This window comes from Sphaerodactylus townsendi, unplaced genomic scaffold (genome assembly GCF_021028975.2).
Source record: "Sphaerodactylus townsendi isolate TG3544 unplaced genomic scaffold, MPM_Stown_v2.3 scaffold_18, whole genome shotgun sequence".
Lineage (NCBI taxonomy): Eukaryota > Metazoa > Chordata > Lepidosauria > Squamata > Sphaerodactylidae > Sphaerodactylus > Sphaerodactylus townsendi.
Window position 1 is genome coordinate 3,026,269 of NW_025950341.1, and position 21,789 is coordinate 3,048,057.

Below are 21,789 nucleotides of genomic sequence, written 5' to 3' on the forward strand. Positions count from 1 at the left end.
ATATTTTGGAATCCCCTTTCTGTTTGTTATGTGTTATCCATGTTTTGTATTTTTCTTTATTGTTGGTATTTTGATACAAAAATGGAGTGTAGAAAACTTATATTTAGTGACAAAGGGCCATCAAAAAAGGTGTGCTGCTACTTCAGAGGCACACTTTATTCTTTCAGTTATGGGAGTATAGTGGAATGTAAGGATCATGTGATTCAGCAAGATCTTAACAAATCCAATCCAGTTCTGCCGCCTCCCCGTCCCGTGGTGCTGCGTAGAGAAACACGTGACCAGCTATAGCTCATGGGCGGGGCAGGAGTTGAAATTCCAAAGACTGAGCCTCCACGAAGAAACGGAGAACTGCTTTTTGATTTCCTTCGTGGGTAGTTTTAAGACAATATTTTTTAAAAATGTTACAATTTGGGTACGTTTCCGTTGTTCAAACAGTAGGAGAAACCGAGTGACGGCTGGCTGCGCGCGCAGGGGAAAAAAGCGCCCCCCACGGACTCATTTTTTGCGCATGTGCAATGGCGACACGAAGCACTCTCCACCCGACTCAGCCTCCACTTCCTTCCTCCCGTGAGGCCAGCGTGGGTGTGGGCCGGAGCTTCCTTTCTGTGACAGGCAGAGCGACCAAACTTAACCGAACTAAGCGGCGGCGGCGGCGGCGAGAGGATGGCGAAGCACACGGTTTCCTCCGCGCGCTTCCGCCGGGTGGACGTGGACGAGTACGACGAGAATAAGTTCGTGGATGAGGAGGATGGTGGCGACGGCCAGGTCGGTCCCGACGAGGGCGAGGTGGACTCCTGTCTGAGGCAATATCCTTCCGCCCTGAGTAGGAGGAGGCTGGGGATCGCCGCCGGGTTCCCTTCGGTGGGTGGAGGGATGCTCTCCCTGGCAGTGGCTTATGCTTTTCAGGGGCTGGATAGGCTCCCCCCACCCCCATTCCCTCTCACAGACATCTATCCTGGTCCTCTCGAAGCGCCCCCCCCCCCCCCCCCAGTGATGGCGTGCCTTTCACTTCGTTTAACCTCATGCTGACCTGACCCTACTCTGCTGTTGCTTCTGCTCCATGAAGCACCGGTGCATCATTCCGTCTGGGGTCTGTGACCACCTTCCCCCTGTAGAGATGATGATAAACCGTAGTGCCTCTTCTTTTGTTCGTTGGATATCCATCTGGGTGGTGTTCTTGATTTGCGCTCTGTAACCCGCCCAGTCTCAGACTATAAATAAGGGACTTCAATCAGCCATTACTTTCAGGCTCCCCCTTCCCCCCAAAAGCTCCTAATGTGAGAGTAACAGTAATACTGAACCACCTTTCAAGGTTGGTCTAAGGGATTACATTAAGTATTTTGAATCCTCTCCTGGAACATACATGGGCACTTGTTTCTGTCGGATGTTATTTGTGTTTCTCCATTACAGGTTGTGTGTAATATTGCAGTTTTTGCAGCCTGGTTGTATGTTTAGCTCAGGGGTAGGGAACCTTTTACGCTCAAAGAGCCATTTGGACCCATTTTCCACGGAAAAGAAAACACATAGAGCCGCAAATACTTTTTGACATTTAAAATGAAGATAACACTGTATTTTGGTTATTTACCTTTACTCTTTGTATATAAAACAATTATAGTGTGTTGCTTATGAAATCCACGAAGTGCTACAGAGAAAAATATTTTTTATTTATGTAAAGAACACATTTTTAACATTTTGAACTTTTAAAAAAAATAACTAAAAATTAACAAAAAAACACGCGACCCCCTCCCCTCCCAAACGGCGGACGGACCCCCCCACACACACGGATCCCAGCCAAGAAGGCTGCCTTGCGCCTGCCCTGTCCCCTGGGTGCTCTGGGGGTGTTTGGCCTGCTCGACGGGCAGCGGCGGCTTCTGCAGCCCTCCTCCCCTCCATGGCAGAGCTGAGAGTTCCCCAGCTCTGCCATGGCGGGAAAAATGCTGCAGAAGCCGCCGCTGCCCATCGGGCGGGCCAAACGCCCCCCAGAGCAGCCCGGTACAGGGCAGGGAGACCAGCACTCAGGCCACCCCCTCCCTCCCTCCCAAACGGCGGATGAACACCCCCCCACACGCACGATCGCAGCCATGAAGGCTGCCTTGCACCTGCCCTGCCCCCGGCTGCTCTGGAGGGCGTTTGGCCTGCTCGACGACGGCGGCGGCTTCTGCAGCCCGCCTTCCCTCCATGGCAGAGCTGAGAGTTCCCCAGCTCTGCCATGGCGGGAAAGAGGCTGCAGAAGCCGCCGCTGCCCCTCGGGCGGGCCAAACGCCCCCCAGAGCAGCCGGGGACAGGGCAGGGAGACCAGCGCCCAGGCCACCCCCTCCCTCCCTCCCAGGTCGCCCCCCCCCCCGCGAATGATCGCAGCCATGAAGGCTGCTTTGTACCTGCCCTGCCCCCGGCTGCTCTGGAGGGCGTTTGGCCTGCTCGACGGCGGCAGCGGCTTCTGCAGCCCACCTTCCCTCCATGGCAGAGCTGAGAGTTCCCCAGCTCTGCCATGGCGGGAAAGAGGCTGCAGAAGCCGCCGCTGCCCCTCGGGCGGGCCAAACGCCCCCCAGAGCAGCCGGGGACAGGGCAGGGAGACCGGCGCCCAGGCCACCCCCTCCCTCCCTCCCAGGTCGCCCCCCCCGTGAATGATCGCAGCCATGAAGGCTGCTTTGTACCTGCCCTGCCCCCGGCTGCTCTGGAGGGCGTTTGGCCTGCTCGACGGCGGCGGCGGCTTCTGCAGCCCGCCTTCCCTCCATGGCAGAGCTGAGAGTTCCCCAGCTTTGCCATGGCGGGAAAGAGGCTGCAGAAGCCGCCGCTGCCCCTCGGGCGGGCCAAACGCCCCCCTGAGCAGCCGGGGACAGGGCAGGGAGACCAGCGCCCAGGTCACCCCCTCCCTCCCTCCCAGGTCGCCCCCCCCCCCCACGAATGATCGCAGCCAGCCCCGGCTGCTCTGGGGGGCGTTTGGCCTGCTCGACGGCGGCGGCAGCTTCTGCAGCCCGCCTTCCCTCCATGGCAGAGCTGAGAGTTCCCCAGCTCTGCCATGGCAGGAAAGAGGCTGCAGAAGCCGCCGCTGCCCCTCGGGCGGGCCAAACGCCCCCCAGAGCAGCCGGGGACAGGGCAGGGAGACCAGCGCCCAGGTCACCCCCTCCCTCCCGCCCAGGTCGCCCCCCCCCCCCCCGCGAATGATCGCAGCCAGCCCCGGCTGCTCTGGGGGGCGTTTGGCCTGCTCGACGGCGGCGGCGGCTTCTGCAGCCCGCCTTCCCTCCATGGCAGAGCTGAGAGTTCCCCAGCTCTGCCATGGCAGGAAAGAGGCTGCAGAAGCCGCCGCTGCCCCTCGGGCGGGCCAAACGCCCCCCAGAGCAGCCGGGGACAGGGCAGGGAGACCAGCGCTCAGGCCACCCCCTCCCTCCCTCCCAGGTCGCCCCCCGCGAATGATCGCAGCCATGAAGGCTGCTTTGTACCTGCCCTGCCCCCGGCTGCTCTGGGGGGCGTTTGGCCTGCTCGACGGGCGGCGGCGGCGACTTCTGCAGCCTCTTTCCCACCATGGCATGGAGGGAAGGCGGGCTGCAGAAGCCGCCGCCGCCGTCGAGCAGGCCAAACGCCCTCCAGAGCAGCCGGGGACAGGGCAGGGAGACCGGCGCCCAGGCCACCTCCTCCCTTTCTCCCAAACGACGGACGGACACCCGCCGGCCGCCGCTTTTTTCTCCCCCTCTTTGCAAAGGGGGGGGGATTCCCCACTCTCCCCAGGAAGGGGCCGGGAGCCGCACCACAAGCTCGAAAGAGCCATTTGCGGCTTGCGAGCCGCGGGTTCCCGACCCCTGGTTTAGCTGATGGCTGTCATCACACACCCATTTGCTGTCAAGTCAATATGCATAAAATTAGCCTTAAATAATCCCAGTCATTATTGCTTCCAGTAATAAAAGGGGTGTAGTTCCTGTTCCAAGAGCAGAATGCATAACTGCAAAATGCTTTATAATCTTGTGCACTCTCATAAGGATCAGGGTGATTCATAGAACCATAGAGTTGGAAGGAGCCATACAGGCCCCTGCTCCATGCAGGATCAGGCTAGAGTATCCCACACAAATGTTTGTTCTGTAGCTGCTTAAAGATTGCCGTAAAAAGGAGCTCGTCATCTCCCTAGGCAGCAGATTCCACTGGTGGGAATCTGGGGTACACTCTTTGTAGTCTAGGACCGAGCTGAGATTTGAATGGAGTAGTCCAGGCCCTTGTCATTACTTCAGCTCATATGAGCCTTGCTTACATTTTGTTTATATAAAAGAGCAGTGAGAGACCATTGCAAGCTACAAAGAGAGGATTTCTGGGGACAGCCATTCACCAGTTTCTGACCTAAGCATTATGAGTCTGGGAAGAAGGTGTTATCTCTCAGCACTCTGTCCACTGGACTGTGGTTGTTTCATTATTAGTTCTAAGGACAGTGTTGAGAATATAAGGCCTGTGATTCTTGCTTTCTTCTGTTAGAAACCATCTAATATGAAAGTGTTTCAGGGTTGCTGCAGTTGTTGCTAGTGACCTGTGATTCTTGCTTCTGTCACTAATCTTATAATCTCTGTGCAGTAGTAGAGTCTTTTTTCCTTAATAATCTCAAAAATCGGTTACATCTTCTGTAATTCGTTCAGTGGTGACAAACAACAAAATTAATAGGCTTAAAGAAAAGGAAAAAATGCCAGTGTGTAGGTTTCCATTAAGGAACTTACTGAAACAAACTTCAGCAGTATACGAACAGCAAACATTTTTAAATGCTTTATATGTATTGCAATGTGAATATTCATATCGGAACTCCTATGATGGCACCTTTGCAATTAATATTTATATCTGTCTTTATCCTGATTTGCTTGCACAGATGTAGAGCAAGCATTTGAATCTTGGTGTAATGAAACAGGAGACCAAGCCATCAGACTTCCTCCTGTTGGTCTGAAGCTGTTGAGGAAGTACATGAATTCTTCAAGGGCTTTCCTTTTATGGAAATGATTGAATCTAGTTAGTGATGTATGATTCCATGTGTAATCAATGCATTGTTGCAGTCATGGGCATTTGTTTGGAAGAAAGGCATATTTAACACAATGAGGCTTATTTCTAAGTGATCATAGTAATTCATAGAATAGAGCTTTTTGTTCAACACATTTTTTTGGAGGAAAAGCCCAGGTGTTGTGATGCATTTCAGACGGCTTCTGAAATGAACCAGAGCAAAATTAGGAAGGGGAAATTCTCATTCGTAAAAGAGAACTGGAGGTAAATTGAGATACTGTTCCATCGTTAATAGGATATCTGAATTTTCTATATTCAGCCTAGAGCATCCCACACAAATGTTTGTTCAGTCGCTGCTTAAAGATTGCCGATAAGAGGGAGCTCGTCGTCTCCCTGTTGGATTTCTTTCCTTATCAGAGCTGATTAGGATTAGCTCTTTCTGTCATAATTTTTGATGAATGGGCTTTTATATCTTGGGGAGAGACAGCGTGATATAGTGGACAGTGACAAACTAGGCCCTTAGGTGACCTGAGTTCAAATCCCCACTTCTGCCACCAAAGCTCACTGAATGACCTTGGCCCTGTCACAAGCTCTAAGTTTGACCTACCTCACAGGGTTGCTGTTGTGAGAGAGTGGATGAGGAGAGAACAAAGTTCTAAGCTGCTTTGATTCCCAACTATGGGATGAAAAGTGGGATATAAATAACTAAATGCACAAATGCATGGAAATGCAGTATAATTATCCACACAAAATATATTTGTAAACCTGAAATGTCTATAAGTTTAAACAAATGGACATATACGATGACTATCTCCATTTCCTCTCTGTAAGTGGGTTTTTAATTCAGGAATATTGGAAGGTGTAGTGTTTGTCAGCTGCTACAATTTATGTTCTACTCTAGTTCCTCCACATCCCAGATTGTGTAGTTGTTCCTTTGGGATCCCAGATTGTGTAGTTGTTCCTTTGGGATCTTCATTGAATGTCATTTAGTGTCTACCTTATTGTCTTTAGTAATAGGTTTAGTTCAACTTTGTCTGTTGGGCCCACTAAGAATACTGTTCCACCCCTGCATAGCATAGTGATTAAGAGAGGTAAAATGGTGTGAGCCAAGAAGCCCCAGTTTAAATGTCCCTGCAGTCCATAGTTTCTCTGAGAGGACTTAGGTGAGCTACTGCCCCATGGTGATAATAATATTGAATTGCATTGTCATTGTAAGGATTAAACTGCCATATATAATTAAGTAGCATCTTATGAATTCTAATGCCTGTCAAGATTTTGTTTTCCTTAACCATTTTTTAACAGGGAACATGACAGCTGCTTTGCAGGCAGCTTTGAAGAATCCTCCAATTAACACCAAGAGTCAAGCAGTAAAGGTGAGGTAACTAGAGAAATGTGCCCTGACTATATAATCTTACATTGAAACCTGCTTTGGCTTTTAGTACTGTGTTTGAACTGGGAATGTGGACAAAAAGCGAGAATATTTTTAAAAGTACCATTTTAGTCATGTTCACAAACCAATTCTATTATAAAGCTAGGAAATGTGGAATTAATTATAATACGCAAATAGCTCTATTCAGATCAGTTTTGTGAACATTTCTGAAAGTGAAATAATGAGGTTTTATGCTCTTCAGTGACATTAGAGCATATGTTTGCTTTATTGTTTGTGAACGTTTGATTTGTGAAATGAAATAATGAGGTTTTATGGTCTTCAGTGATATTAGATCACATGTTTGCTTTATTTTTGTTTACAATGATGGTCTCCAAAGTGGTCACTATTGACCCCCAGGGGTCGATGGGACAATCTAAGGGGTCAATAAATGCCTAAAGTGAGTTGAAAAATGCAGGGCCGATTATGAACTCGTTGGGTCAGAAGCTGACATTTCTATAAGAAATAAAAATACATAAAATGATACAAGTTTGGGGGTTCCTGGTTTAATACATACTTTTTCCTAACTTCTAACTAGAAAAGTGAAGGCCTGGGGGAAAAGAATGGGTGGGAAGACTTTTCCCCAACCAGTCTGGTTTTAGCTCTGGAGATAGGTGTATGTGTGATTAGTCACTTGATGCTTACTGAATTTCCACAAATACCTTTCACCTTGTAAAGGTACATCAGTCCAATCCAGAGTGCATGTTCTTTCAGAAGTAAGAATAACTGAGTTCTGTGTGACTTATGCCTGAGGAGTTCAGTCTAAATCTTCAGATTGAGATGCTTTTTTAAAGGTTTTTCCCATGTTTGTGATGCTCTTAATTTGTCCTTAGGATCGTGCAGAAAGCATTGTTCTGAAGGTTCTCATCTCTTTCAAAGCCAGTGACATTGAAAAGGCTGTACAGTCTTTGGACAAGAATGGGGTTGACCTCTTAATGAAATACATCTATAAGGGCTTTGAGAGCCCATCTGATAACAGCAGTGCTGTCTTACTGCAGTGGCATGAAAAGGTATGTTTTGTTAGCAAGGCGCAGCACTTTAAGCCTGATTGTTGCATCTCCCAAACTATTTTCTTGATACCTTCAAGTATTACTGGTTGTCCATCTTTTTTGCTCTTCTCTGTATTTAAAGCAGGTGCTGGCAGAAAGAGGAAAGGGAACCACGTGTATGCAAAAGATATAACATTGCTGTGTATTTTGACTTTAAACCATTGATACTGTAGGCATGGAAGGTTGCTGTAAACATTAATTTTTTCAGTGTTCTAGCTCATTTATCAATTTATAGCCTTGGGAAAGGTAACATAAGAATCAAAGGCTATTTATACCCAGAACAAATGGAACAGAGTTTGCACCAATATTCTTTGGAATGCTCAGATGGTTTAATAATGTCATTTGAGCCTCACATAATAATCTTTACAAAACTCCAAATCTTTCAGATCTGAGCTGCAGTGAGGCTTATCTTTTCTTTTAAATAAAAAAGGCTTGGTAAGAATTTTAGAAATTGCATTTTAATTTTAAATGCAGGCTGGGGAAGAGAAGGGATGGTGTGTGCTTGCTATTCATTGTACAGTGTAAAAGAGCAGTAGAATTATGTTTTCTGTACAGTGTAAAAGAGCAGTGGAATTGTGAATCGTATTTCATCTGTTAACAATGATTTTTGGTATGATTTTGAAGTTCTGAAATTACAATATTAAGTGATCATCAGCTAGGATACTAGGCTTTCACTGAAACCTGAAATAAATAAACCTGTGACCTCTGGTACTTGTACAGAATGATCACTGAATTGACTGATAATTCTTCATGTCACTTTCTGGTCAGTGGGTTGTTTTAAAGCAGTCAAAGAGTGTTTTGGTTTCCATGTGCCTGTATTAAGTTCTGCCCTCCTCACACACGTGGGTAGGAGTAACTCTGTAACAATGTAACTAAAAGCTGCTCAGAAGAATAGAAAAGTCTGACAACACTTTAGCTTCAAAGAGGCATCATGTGATTGTAGAATAAGAGAGAAGAAAATAAAGCCATGCATGAATGGGAAAGGTTGCTCCTCCAAAGAAGTAGATGAAAGCCAATGGAATGAGCAAGTGCAAACTTTATAGTGCAATAACACTCACTATCCCTTGACTTAGGTTTGGTTTATTTCCGCAGTACTGTATTGCTAATTCCCTGTATATGGTAGCCCAGAACCCTTATGTGCTAGTTTTTAATTTGCTTGGAGTTTTTAGATGAGGGAGAACAAATGTGTGACTCTTCCACCTACAGCTCATTTTATGACATCAGGATCCTACAGCCTAGTGGCTGTTCATACTACTATAAGGGTTTTTAGAAAAGGGCAAGAGTGGTTATGCTGTGCATCTTTTTGTAAGTACGAGTATAATCACTTCAGGCAGATTCATTCATGCCTGTTCTATTTTCTTAAGGCTGCAACATTCTTTTTTTATATTAGTAAATGTTTATTAAAGATGCAACATTACAAGAAAAAACATGTGCTATATATCAGTTAAAATTTTTTACACGAAATTGACTTAAAGCGAGAAGAAAATATAAATGTTATAAACCCTTATTGGGGATTGTCATATTTATAATGTACAGCATATTTAACTAAACACGGGTTTGACTTCACCGATTGTTATGTTGTTAATTTAGAAAAAAAACAGTTAATTGTTACTAGCCATCTATATTACGGAACAAACATTATCGTTCTTATAAAAAAGATAGCAAATATACATTTGTATACATTTTAGTTTCAAATAGATTTGAACCTGTTTGCAAAAAATTCTTTCAACAAAGACCATCCATCTTCCTTGTTTCTTTGTGTATCCTTGTTTTGTAAAGAGAAAGTCAATAGGTCAAGGTCCATGTAGATCCACATTTTGACGTACCAGTTGTTTAGGGATGGGAGTTGATATGATTTCCAGTATTTTGCTGCAACATTCTTAAGGCTGCAACATCAGGTGATGAATGACATGTGTGTGGAAATAAGACCCCACAGAGCTACTACTCTAGATGTCAGATTCACATGCACACCTCATCTCATGTAATAAGTTTTAGAGGACTCAGTTCACATAGTTGTCAATCATCAGAAGCTGAATAACTGAAAAAGAAGAAATGAAGGGAGCTCCGTGCACATTAGAAACAAATGCTGTCAAAATCTCATTGCACACACCTGATAGAAAATTGCTGCTTACTTCACATGAGAGACATTTCTTTATTTATTGGTTTTAATATTTCATGCTTCCCCTTTGAGAGGATCCACTAGCATAGTTGGCATTGTGATGGTTATATTGTTTGGAACAATACATTATGCTGATATAATACTGATATTCTGTGATTGCTTTAATTTCTTGTTTCTTGTTTTGGGTTTTCAGGCTCTTGCTGCTGGGGGTGTAGGCTCCATTGTCCGTGTCTTAACTGCCAGGAAAACAGTTTAAGTCCAGCAGGAAGTGCCCTTCTGCTACAGGTGTGGGAAATGCTGGTACAAAGACCAAAACAACCAAATGCCATCACTGCCCTGTGGGTAGCATCTCTCTCTTTCTTTCTGTGTGTCTCCACTTGCCTTCTTGCTTTTCTTATCAATTATGTAATACGCATATCAGATTTTTTTGTTAAATATTGGATAATTATAGAGATGCAGTTTTATTTGTAAAATGAGATTTGGTATTCTCAAAGCATTTCAGTGACTCATGTGCAGTGTTTGCCTAGGATGATTTGCATTTTCAGAGAATTATGACAGAATACTGCTGCCTTCCCCTTTCTTTGGCCAGGCCTGAAGAGGATTGAGGTCTATATTGTTTGCAGATCAGGCAGCATTCCCTTACTAATAATGGAAACTGGACTTCATGTTTCCTGATCAAGTTCTGATTGTACATCATCAAGCAAGGTTGTCCAAAAGGTCAGGTTATTCCTCAGTGGGTGAATGTAGTTCAGAAGGATTTTTCACAATGTTATTTTGCAGTCCCTTCATGATGAATCAATAAGAGGAGAAATGTCCTTCTTTCTGTGATGAGCCATCAAAAGAAGGAAATGAAGCAATTTTTTTCCTGGAATTCAGTATAGCAGTTACCTCTTAATGATCTAATATGTGCATGTTAAATGTTTTAGCACAGAACTACCTGTTGTACTTTATTTGGGACTATGTAAAATGCATCCCTGTGCCAGGTTTTCCTCTGTTACAATGCGTAGGATATCTTACACCTGTACCTTGACATCATAACTTTGGGTGTTTTCCTGCTCCCACTCTCCATTGGATGCAGGTGTGACGGTGAGAGAGAGGACAAGTAACCCTCGGGGGAGGGAGGGGAGGTTTGATTAGGGTTCTGGTTTTGGTAGAAACTACATATTGAATGTAATGTGTAGTTTGGCCTTAAGATTCATAAATCAGTGTTGAGGTAATGGAGACCTAAAAAAGCTTGACGTCTGTTCCTAAGAGGGTCATGATCCTTGTTGTATCATAGGAGAAAGTATTGACCAAGAAAAAAAATTAAGTGCTTATAAGTTAAAAAGTGTGACTTTTCAGCAGACCTTGTGCATTCCAGACCTGGAAACAGCTTGAATATGAATTACTTAGGAGTGAAGCTGACTGGTATGTTTCATGTATACTTAAAGCCAGTTCATATCTAAAAACTGGTAAGGAATTCTGAAACCTTTGCTCATTTTTTATACCTGCTTTTTTTGTAAAATGAGAAAAATAAAAAATGGTCACTGTTAATTATTTTGTTTCAAATGATAGTTTTGTTGTCTTGTTGGCCTGTAGTTAATACAACATGATGTAGTAAATGCTAGGAAGCCTTTAAGCTTAGAGAATCATGTTCTTGAAGGAGGCAAGATTACAGTGATCCCAAAAGAAGCACAAATATGCATTTGCCCTTGCACTATTGTTCAATAGGAAGTTAAGGAGAGTGAGTGTGTGTATTTAACAGGAACCTCTAGAAACTGGAATGTCCAAGAAGAATTCAAAAATGCCAGAAGCTTTTCTGGAGCATTGAATATCTTCAGTTAAAACAGATGTCTGATTATGAAGATGACAAGAAAAGAAAAGGGGGCTATTTTGCTAAAGGGCTTTTTAATAAAGAAAACACTGAGAATGTGTCTGAATGACTGGCCAGGGGACTGGATCATTTAATTCAGTGTGATTCTTACTACCATCTCATCTAGAGCAAGGTCCAAATGGTTACATATGGGGTTTTGCTAATTTGATGTACAGGCCATGAAGCAACAAGGACTAAGAAAAGATGCTTAGCAGTTTTTTGGTAGTGTAAAGTTTCATTAGATGTATTTCCTTACCTTTATGTGAACATGTGTTTCCTATATTATTATTTCTAACACACAGTTGGTCGTAGGATGAATGATTATTGACATAATGATGCATTGTCTAGTGCAAGGTAACTTTATGTAGATAGAATATTGTCCGTGTACCAATTAAGCACTACTACATTACAGTGCCTTGCAAGATACCAATGCATTTAAACAAATCAGGCCTTTTACTAAATACCTTGAAATGATAAAGAGCGCAGGCAACTTCTTGGAATTTCTGATATATTTTTCAGTTGCTTTTGGTTTACTAAGACCCACTGTTGAAAAGTTGTCAGATCTGGGCAGAGTTCAGCTATCAAAGCACAACATGGCCATTTCCTTCCCTTTAGGGCTCAAACGCTTCCCGGGATCCTGGGTTCCTTCTCTTCCAAGTGCATTCCAGAAACACATTCAGTGCCCATGGTCACGCATTGCAAAGACTGACAGTGAGGCTGCTAGCAGTGAACTTCTCATTGAAGAATCCCCAGTGACTTTCCATGGCAACCCAGAATTCCTTGAAATACTGTTTGAAAGCCACTGAATTGATTCATAATGAAGGAAGGGACCCAAAGCTACATCTTGCTGTCCGTTTTCTTTACTAAAGGGCTCACAAGGTCTCCTGGGAAGTATAGTTCCCATCAGGCCGTTTTTACTGAGAACAGGCTTTTTGCAGCCTGAAAAAGTTCTCAAAAAGGAAAGGAACTAAGGTAAGTGTGGGAAGGGGAGGCGCCGTGGGGGGGGGGGGGGAGAAAATATAGTATGCACACCGGGCGCAGTTTGGCCCAGCTACGCCTCTGATACTAATACTACAAATATATAAAGATGATGAGACTAGTCTGTCGATCCAAACACCCAATTTTCCTCTGCATTTGATCAACAAACTGGGATGTCTCCAGTCTTGTATTTTTATTCACAGCAATTTCAGACCACATAGGGAAAAGTCCACGGGTCTTGGCACTTGGGTTTACAGCACATCAGGAGATTGACAGTTGTGAACCTGGGGAGCTTAGCAAATGGCAGTTCATGTTCTTCTACAGTTTTTACAGCTATTACTCCCCACTCACTTCCTGCCATGAAAGAAAATCAGTATTTGGCCAAAGTGTTCAGATGCCGTATTCAAGACTTTCCTTTAATAGTTTGCCTTTTTTATGTCAATATATCGAGCTATTGATAGATTGATATATCGATCTATTGATAAGATTAAAGATAAAAATTGAAGTTTGTATCAAAAATTAATGCATGCATGTGCGATAGAGAACCCATGAAATATTGCCCTCCCCTGAATGCAAGCAGAAAGCTAGGTGATGGTAATGCTTGCCCCACTGAAAACAGGGTGGTAGTAATAATGCCGAACATGTCCCAAAATACAGACTCCCCGGCCAATTCTCTTGGAAGTCGCAGGAAACTTGCCATGTGTAATTGGCCTCTGTCTCCAGCTAATTCTCCACAACCAATGTGAGAGAAGCGAGAGAGAAGCAAGCCTTTATTGGCATAGACAACAGTACAACAATAATAAGAAACGGATTAAAAAGCATATACAAAACAGGAAATAAATGTTAGGTCGAAGGAAATCTAATGGCATTTGGTAATTTCCAGGAGAAAGTCTGCCACTATCATACAGAGAAAAGGATCAGGGTTGTCCAACAAGTAGTGTAATCTAATTAAATCGGGGAGATGGGGTAAATGTAAAGGAGTAAGATTCACATACTTGGATCTGATTTCCTTGAATCTGAGACAGTGTAGTAATTGGTGGGCCAGAGATTCAACTGAGCCATCGTTACATGGGCACAATGACACAACCAATGTGGAGACTGTCTACTTAGGGTATCATATTTTAGCCTTCAAAAGATCTGGGTGATAAAGGTTGGTGATACATGTTTCACTGCTTTCCCCATCATAGAGAATTCTAGGGCAGCCAGCACCAACCTCTCAGCTCCAGCTATTGGCAGCAGGTTTGGGCTCAGTTCTGCCTCCCTTGGCTCCACCCACTAGCCTTGCCTAAAAGGGTTAGTATTTCTGCAAACCCAAAGTTGGCAACTTTACTTTCTAATATTTTAGTTAGGCTCCTGGGACGTCCAGAGGCCACCTCTTTCCCTGTGCATGAACAGTTTCATTTAGAGCAGCGATGATTCAAATTGTAAGTTATTTCAAGTGAGTGATGAAAACATGACCTACACTGATGCAAGATGGAAGAGTCCAAGCAGGGTCCCTGCATGGGATGCTTATTTGTGCGAGGGCACTGCAAACTGGAGTGAGTCAGTCAAATCCTGGTAAAATCTGGAGCTTTCCGGGGCTTTCCTGGTACTGGGAACCTGACAGAATCCTGCATCCTTGGATGCCCTTACGATTTACATGGAGGCTATGTCCAATGACACCAGATAATGGAAACAAAGCTGTGATTATGCAGTAGCAAAGCAAAAAAAATAATTTCTAGGTATTCAGGGCCACTGTTCTCTTATCACTGGATATTTTCCTGTTTAGCCAGGCACTGAAAACTAGAGCTGTGCCTAAGGGCATGATGATCCCTGGAGATAGATAACTGCCTTTCCTAACAGCTCAGCTTGTGAAATAATAACATACAGCCAGTTAAAATGTGTGAGATACAAAAGCAACAAACACAACCAGTAGCAGAGCATAAACAGCTTCCATTTTAAAAAGAGGTATCCACAATCATTTATTTAAAGAAGAAGAGTTTGGATTTATATCCCCCCTTTCTCTCCTGCAGGAGACTCAAAGGGGCTTACAATCTCCTTGCCCTTCCCTCCTCACAACAAACACCCTGTGAGGTAGGTGGGGCTGAGAGAGCTACGAGAAGCTGTGACTAGCCCAAGGTCACCCAGCTGGCATGTGTGGGAGTGTACAGGCTAATCTGAATTCCCCAGATAAGCCTCCACAGCTCAGGCAGCAGAGCGGAGAATCAAACCCGGTTCCTCCAGATTAGATACACGAGCTCTTAGCCTCCTACGCCACTGCGATCAAACTGAGAAGAGGGTTCCATTTGGGAAGCTAGTCTGTAAGAAGTGCAGCTAAGCCCTGCCACACTGGCAGCCTTTCCTTGTGTCAGGCCTAAGCAACTCCCTCACAGCCACTCATTATTATTCCTTCAGCTACCAGCACATTAGTTCAAGCCGGTTTTTTTATTTCTGTCCTCTGCAACTCATTGAGGCCTAAATTAGGGTGGCTTCGGGCTGCATCTGCCCACACATCTTCCAGTGTTTCTTAAATACTTCCCCAGATAGTTGCAACAAAAGGGTGCTGCTCACTGAGATTTTCTTGGGTGTGACTCCACAGACACTTTCACTCGACAACACTGCCACTGGACTTTGTGATGTACATGAAAAGGAAGATAACTTTTTTTTTTAATGCTGGATTTTTGTTACCATTTTTTAGTAAATGGCTTCCTGCCAAGCTCAGCAAAAACCATTAAAATGTGCATATATTTAGTCACTGGATTCAAAATGCTTAGGGTTTTTTAGATTTGATTCATCCGTCCTTTTTGCAACCACATGCTTATGTTACTTTTACAGTGCTAGACACATTCATGAAAATATCATTGCGTGGACCCAATGGCATAGTTCCTCCAATGTTACTCACATCTTTGAAAGAGCGGGGTAATCACTTCTGCTAAGTGCTCTCCCACTGCAAACCCCCACTTGTCCCCATGCGGTTCCTGAGGATTCTCAGAGGACTCGGTGACACATAGCTGGGGATGAAGATGCTCTTGCTCTGAAAAGTCCATGGATGGTTGGATGTATATCTGTGCCATTATTGTTAAATGGGACCATTCCTGGCAGTATATAAAGCAGACCTTTATAAATTAGGTGAGTGGGCTAAGAAATGGCAAATGCAGTTCAACGTAGCAAAATGTAAAGTGATGCACATAGGGGCAAAAAAAATTCCAAACTTCACATACACACTACAGGGGTCAGTGCTACCAGTCACAGACCAGGAAAAGGATTCAGGCGTCTTAGTTGATAGTTCCATGGAAATGTTAACTCAATGCATGGCAACTGTGAAAAAGCCAAACTTTATTCTGGGGATAATTAGGAAAGGAAATGATAATAAAGCTGCAAAGATTGTCATGCCCTTATATGAAGCAGTGGTGTGACCGCACTTGGAGTACTGTGTTCAGTTCTGGTCGCCACTTCTCAAAAAGGATATCAAAGAGATAGAAAAAGGGCAGAGAAGGGCAATGAGGATGATTGAGGGACTGGAGCACCTTCCCTATGAAGAGAGGTTGCAGCGTTTGGGACTCTAGTTTGGAGAGGAAATGTCAGGGGGGATATGATTGAAGTCTATAAAATTATGCATGGGGTAGAAAATGTTGACTGAGAGAAATTTTCTCTCTTTCTCACAATACTAGAACCAGGGGGCATACATTGAAAATGCTTGGGGGAAGAATTAGGACTAATAAAAGGAAACATTTCTTCACGCAACACATAATTGGTATTTGGAGTATGCTGCCACAGGAGGTGGTGATGGCCACTAACCTGGATAGTTTCAAAAGGGGCTTGGACCGATTTATGGAGGAGAAGTTGATCTATGGCTACCAATCTGGATCCTCCTTGATCTGAGGTTGCAAATGCCTTAGCAAACCAGTTGCTCAGGAGCAGCCGCCACAGAAGGCCATTGCTTTCACATTCTGCAAGTGAGCTCCCAAAGGCATCTGGTGGACCACTACGAGTAGAAGGGTGCTGGACTAGATGGTCTCTGGTCTGATCTAGCAGGCCCTTTCTTACGTTCTTATGTTCTTAGTATACCTATGATGCGCTCCAGTTTCAGGTGGGTAAAAAATGAATTCTGATTTAGATTGCTGGTTTGAGCTGCAAGACCTTTCTTGTTATTAACTAGCCATATTTTTTACATATTTTATTTCTTACATTTGCAGATCATCTCTCCAATTGTTGTGAAGCAGTTGAAGAAAGAGTGCCTCTGTTTAAGTTAAATCTTTTAATACAATCTGATGGCTAAAATTCATTTGTGTTATTTTTTGCTGTTTGTTCTCAGTTTTGAAAGTTATCACAATAGTAAAATTAAGGTCCCCAAAATGTTCTGGACTGTGAAACTATAACGACAACAGAATGTGGCATTATAGAGGCACACTGAACAGAAAATATTCCTTCTTTTTATTGTAGAAAATTATCAAAGATCTTTGCAAATGAGAGAATTCGTGCTCATGCATCTTTGCTTTTTTCTTCTTTCTCCTCAAGTTGTACCCTGCCAATTCAACCTTGTGTTTCCTATGGCAAAATTAGATTGTGCCCCCCTACAGTGTTGTGCAGGGTTGCTATAGCAATTTTCAAAAAACCAGCTTGTGACTCAGGATGACTCCTTGCTTATGTAACCTCCTTCTGTGGGTTCTGTGGGGCAGTACTTGGAAGGAGTTGCAAAGAACCAATTTTTAAACAACAAAATGGTTTACTTTTCTTTACAATTTACACTTTTAAAACATCAACATTTAACGTTACAATTCAAGGTCCTGTTCGGGTTGCATTTCAAGTCCTTCTATTTACAGTCTACTGATATTGCCAAGTCCAAATCTTCTTTGCAAGTTGGCTGGCTCCTGAAGACTCCAAGGGCTTGATGAACAGGTTGCAACATGATGAAGGTCTCCAGGAGAACTCTCACCCATTACAACCACAAAAGAAAACCCTGAAACAATAAACTCCAACATTTACAACACAGCAAAACAACAACTACCTTCCCAGTAGTTCCCAACAATATTGAAATTACCTTAACAAGGTGTTAAGGGCTTATAGAAATCAAGGTCCGAGTCTGGTAGCCTTGCTTCTGCAAAGAGCTCTTTCAGCCTTTCTGCTGCTCCGAGTCTCCACCCCCTTACTAGGTCAACCCATTCTGGGCCAACCCATTCTGGGCATGGGGGTTACACTTATAACGAGAGAATGAACAAAAAGTGTCAGAAAGGTGAGGCTTTTGTCTATTGTGTTAAATTTTTAATTTAGGAGTCACTGCATCTCAGGAAAAATGTTCCAGTTTTGAAAAGAAAAATGGACTAGGGGATCAATACAAGGATACATTTCTTACCGTGTAAACATTTCTGAAGCTTTGTTAAATCTGTAAATGCTTCCAAAAGATGCCTCTGCAGATAGGGAGATACATACTCTCAGGAGCTTTGCGTAGCAATTTTTACAAAAGGCACCTTTTTTTCTCCAGCTCAGGCCAAGAGGGCATCATTTGGACATTTTGCTTCAGGAGTGGAAGTTTTCTGTTGTCACTGGTGGGGAAATGAAGAGCAGTGTCACTACTGATAAAGCACTGCTAGGCAGATTCCGCATGGGCCAAAAACAGCGGTGTGAAAACAGTGTGAAAATGGTTTGAAATGATGTAAAAGGTTTTACACCATTTTCACACTGTTTTCACACCGCTGTTTTTGGCCCATGCGGAATCCGCCCTAGAGTGTTTGCATGTTAAAGGACAAATTGTATGATGCCTTTCTGTCCCATTCCTGTTAGGCCCTTCTGCCTTGCAGACTGATGAACCACAAACCCAAATAGGTGCTGTCTGAATGGCTTCAGCTCAGTCTAGCAGACGGGGTGGCATAAGCATAACCCAGGAAGTTCTTCAGTAATAGCTCTTACCATCTGCTTGGGAGGGGGAACAAGAGCCTCCATTCAATACGCAATTATCTGAATGGAGATATACAACCAACCAGCATATTACTCCTTTGTTCCTGTGGCATTTCAAACATGCAAAGTGGCATATCCTTTCAAAATTATTCACATTCCTATTACACAGAGGAAGCAAAAGCGCAAACACTGGACTGCAGCTGTTTGGGAGCAGCGTCATCTGGATTCATAATGAATGACTGAGGACAGTGCCTTACAAACTGGCAAGCATGAAAAGCAACCAGACCCTCACTCAAGGCCAAAAAATGAGTTTATTCGTATCTAAGTGGGGAAGCGAACCTATCCTTGCCAGCATGGCAGAGTGGTTAAGTGCAGTGGATTCCAATCTGGAGAACCAGGTTTGATTCTCCACTCCTCCACATGAAGCCTGTCGGGTGACTTTGGGCTAGTCACAGTTCTCTCAGAACTCTCTCAGCCGCACTTACTGCACAAGGTGTCTGTTGTGGGAAGGGGGAGGGAAGGGGTTTAAAAGCCGCTTTGAAACTCCTTACAGTTGAGAAAAGCAAGATATCAATCCAATTCAGATTCAGCACTATGCTACAGAAATCATTCTCTGTAACTGAAACCTTCATAGCCATTTGGTCACAATTAAATTATTTTCTTTTTGGGAAACTGAATGGGGATCCCTAAATCACCTGTGACTGGATGGCAGTTTCCATCACCACTAGAGAAAGTCAAATTCCCTCATTCTGTCCTAATTCAGACTTCACCATCTTACTTCGTATCTAAATTGAATAGCCATGATAGATGGAATCATTCATAAGGTTTTCACCTGGCAGTACCCTTAACAGGTTTTTAGTAGGAAATGTGTCAGCTGCTGTCAATCACAGGAGGATATTATTGGACTTGGAAATAACCTGCAAGGGAGGGAAAGGGGAAGGAACAGTTGTTGCCGCACAGGAAGGCGCAGTTGAGCAACATTTTAAACTCAGCATGTTTAAACACTTCCTATAAAAAAGGTCCACAATGAAGTTGGTGGCTAGCGCAGAGCGGTGGCTGGCAACCAGGAAGGATCTGGTTTAAAATGCACGTCATGTTAGGATTCTTTCATCCCTGTAGTCTACAGGATATTTAAGTTCCTATCCTATCCCTTGCCTTAATGTTTCTTTTTAAATGTAATTTGGTGAATAGATCGCGAGAAATTCATTGTATCCCTTGCCCCAACAGTCGTTTTTCCAAATGCATTTCTGTCCACAAAGGAATTGCCATCTGAGACACGTATGATAAATAACATTAATACTAATTTAGAGATGACACTGTCATCCGCTCAATTACTAAAGCGGTGCATACAAACTGCTGTGAATGTCAGAAAGAGATATACAGATGCTGATTATTACTGCTGTCCAGTCATCCTGGGCAACATAGGTATAGCTAAGCGACTAGGATGCCAGTTCGTGGGTATGTGCCAGTATGAAGTACTAGTAAGAAAGTGGCACCTCTCATCCCCAATTTCAGCCCTTTGCCCAAAGACAGAAATGTAAATTATTTTTCACTCCTGTGCTCAACAAGGTTTGCCACCACTGTTTCTCCTCAGAGGTAAGGGCGGAAGCAAGAGTGTTTATTGAGACCCCAAATGAGCCAGGATGGAAACCTTGCCCTTTTGTGACATGGCCATATGAAGAGACTCTGCTTCCACTTCAGATTGAGTTCTTCTGAGTTAGAAAATCACAATGTCTTCCCACATCCCCAAGCAGTGAGACATGCCAAGGTATAGCATCACATTTCCTATCAGATGATCATCACTGTAACCCTACAGAATGTTTGCCTGGCAGTTTGTTTACGCATGTATTCCCTGAGCATGGAGGAGAAGATAAACGCCCAGAAACTGAGTGCTAGTCAGTACAGCAGCAGCTCCTCCGGCCCCTCCGACAAAGAGCATTCACTTGGAACATCCGAAAGTCCAGTTGGCTGCAAAATTCAAATCTGTCACTCAGGCTGCAATTCTAATAACACTTTCCTGAGAGCAAGCTCCACAAGATTAACTGGATTTCTGATCCACATAGCTCCGTCAACCACTAGGTACATTCCAGTGGCCACTGGTGAAAATGAGGGGTACAAAATTCTCCAGAACTGGGTTTCTCCAGAAGCCCAAGAAACCAGGCAATTCATTTTACTCTCATGTGACCGCAAGGGAACAACTAACAAGAAGTCTGTTGATCTGGGCTGCTATCTTAAATCTCAGGGCTTCAGCAACATCTATAAGCATCTATAAATTCTCTTTGAGAATTCATAATAAAAGAAGAAGAGTGACTGCATACAGTTGTGTGGGAACAAAAGAACAAAACTGATTTGATCAAGGTTAAGACACAACCCCTTTGAAAGAGTGATACTCAATTGTGGCTTTTCCCAGCAAGCCTTAGTCACTTAGCGCCTGGTCACTCCTAAATTCACACTACAAACATACTACTTGAGTCATGAAGTGAAGGGGAAATTCGCCTGAGGCAGTTCCAAATGGACTCAGGGTTGCCAGCTCTGGATTGGGAATAACCTGGAATTTTCCAGGTGGAGCCTGAAGGGGGTGAGGTTAGGGGAGGGGAAGGATGGGGTTTAATGCCATAAATCTAGGGTTCTTAATCCATGGGGTACACCACCTCAGGGGAGGTATAGACAGCAGAGGTGTGAGTTGCCTCTCAACAATAAATTATTTTATCCATATTTTACTTACACAAAATTCACTTCCTCAAAGCTGTTTCATAGCTTGTGTTTGTGTTCATTTCAATGAGTATGCATTTTTAAAAGTCTGCTCTGGAGCTTAAATTTTAGGCTGTGGATGCGGGGGAAAAACCCTTTGCATTTTTAGGCGCTACATGCAAACCTACCCTGATTCATGGCAGGTGTGGCTCCTAAGATCTTTTTCAAGGGTGGTGTGACAGCAAAAGTTCAAGAACCGCTGCCATAAAGGTCGATTCCCCACTTCAAAAAAGAAAGTAGATACGCACCGGTTTGGTTTGCTTCGGGACCTTTTGAGCGCGGTTTCATGGTCCCCACTGCAGCTGGTTTTCAAAAAGGTGTACCTCCAACGAGGTTCCGAAATACCACATGCTGAGGGGTGGGAGGAGCGGCAGAATCGGGGTGACTGCGTTGTCGCTGCTGGTGTAGTGGGGAGTGCTGCAGGACCCCGGGAAATTTGCCGTGAGGAGCGCGCGTCTAATGGTGAGTGGGAAAGATAGACCAGAGTCTACCTTTCAAGCAGCCATTTATTCTCAGGTGAATTGATCTCTGTTGCCTGGAGATCAGTTGTAATCCCAGATTAGCCACCAATTTGAGGTTGGGAACTCTAAGTGTGCTTTATATTTAAAAAGACCTTTAGAAAGCAAAAGTCAGGCTACACTGTAGTCTGGAGGTGGAGTCAGAATCAGACAGCAAAGATAGGTCTGACCAGAAGTTGGTAGAGGGTTCCCTGTCTGAAAAAAAAAACCCATCTCAGCCAGCTGGTGTTACATTACTTCCTTTGTTGCAGTCTGTC

The 21,789-nt window shown here is 44.0% G+C and overlaps 1 protein-coding gene across 1 annotated transcript; it reads left to right on the top strand.

Moving 5' to 3' along the window:
- The first annotated feature begins 292 nt into the window (after positions 1–292).
- ARPC5 (actin related protein 2/3 complex subunit 5) lies at positions 293–11,092 on the top strand. The gene is made up of 4 exons (XM_048482522.1): positions 293–806; positions 6,266–6,338; positions 7,225–7,401; positions 9,753–11,092. The coding sequence occupies exons 1-4, from the start codon at positions 664–666 to the stop codon at positions 9,813–9,815; spliced, it is 456 nt and encodes a 151-aa protein (XP_048338479.1). The 5' UTR covers positions 293–663; the 3' UTR covers positions 9,816–11,092.
- Positions 11,093–21,789: the final 10,697 nt, after the last annotated feature.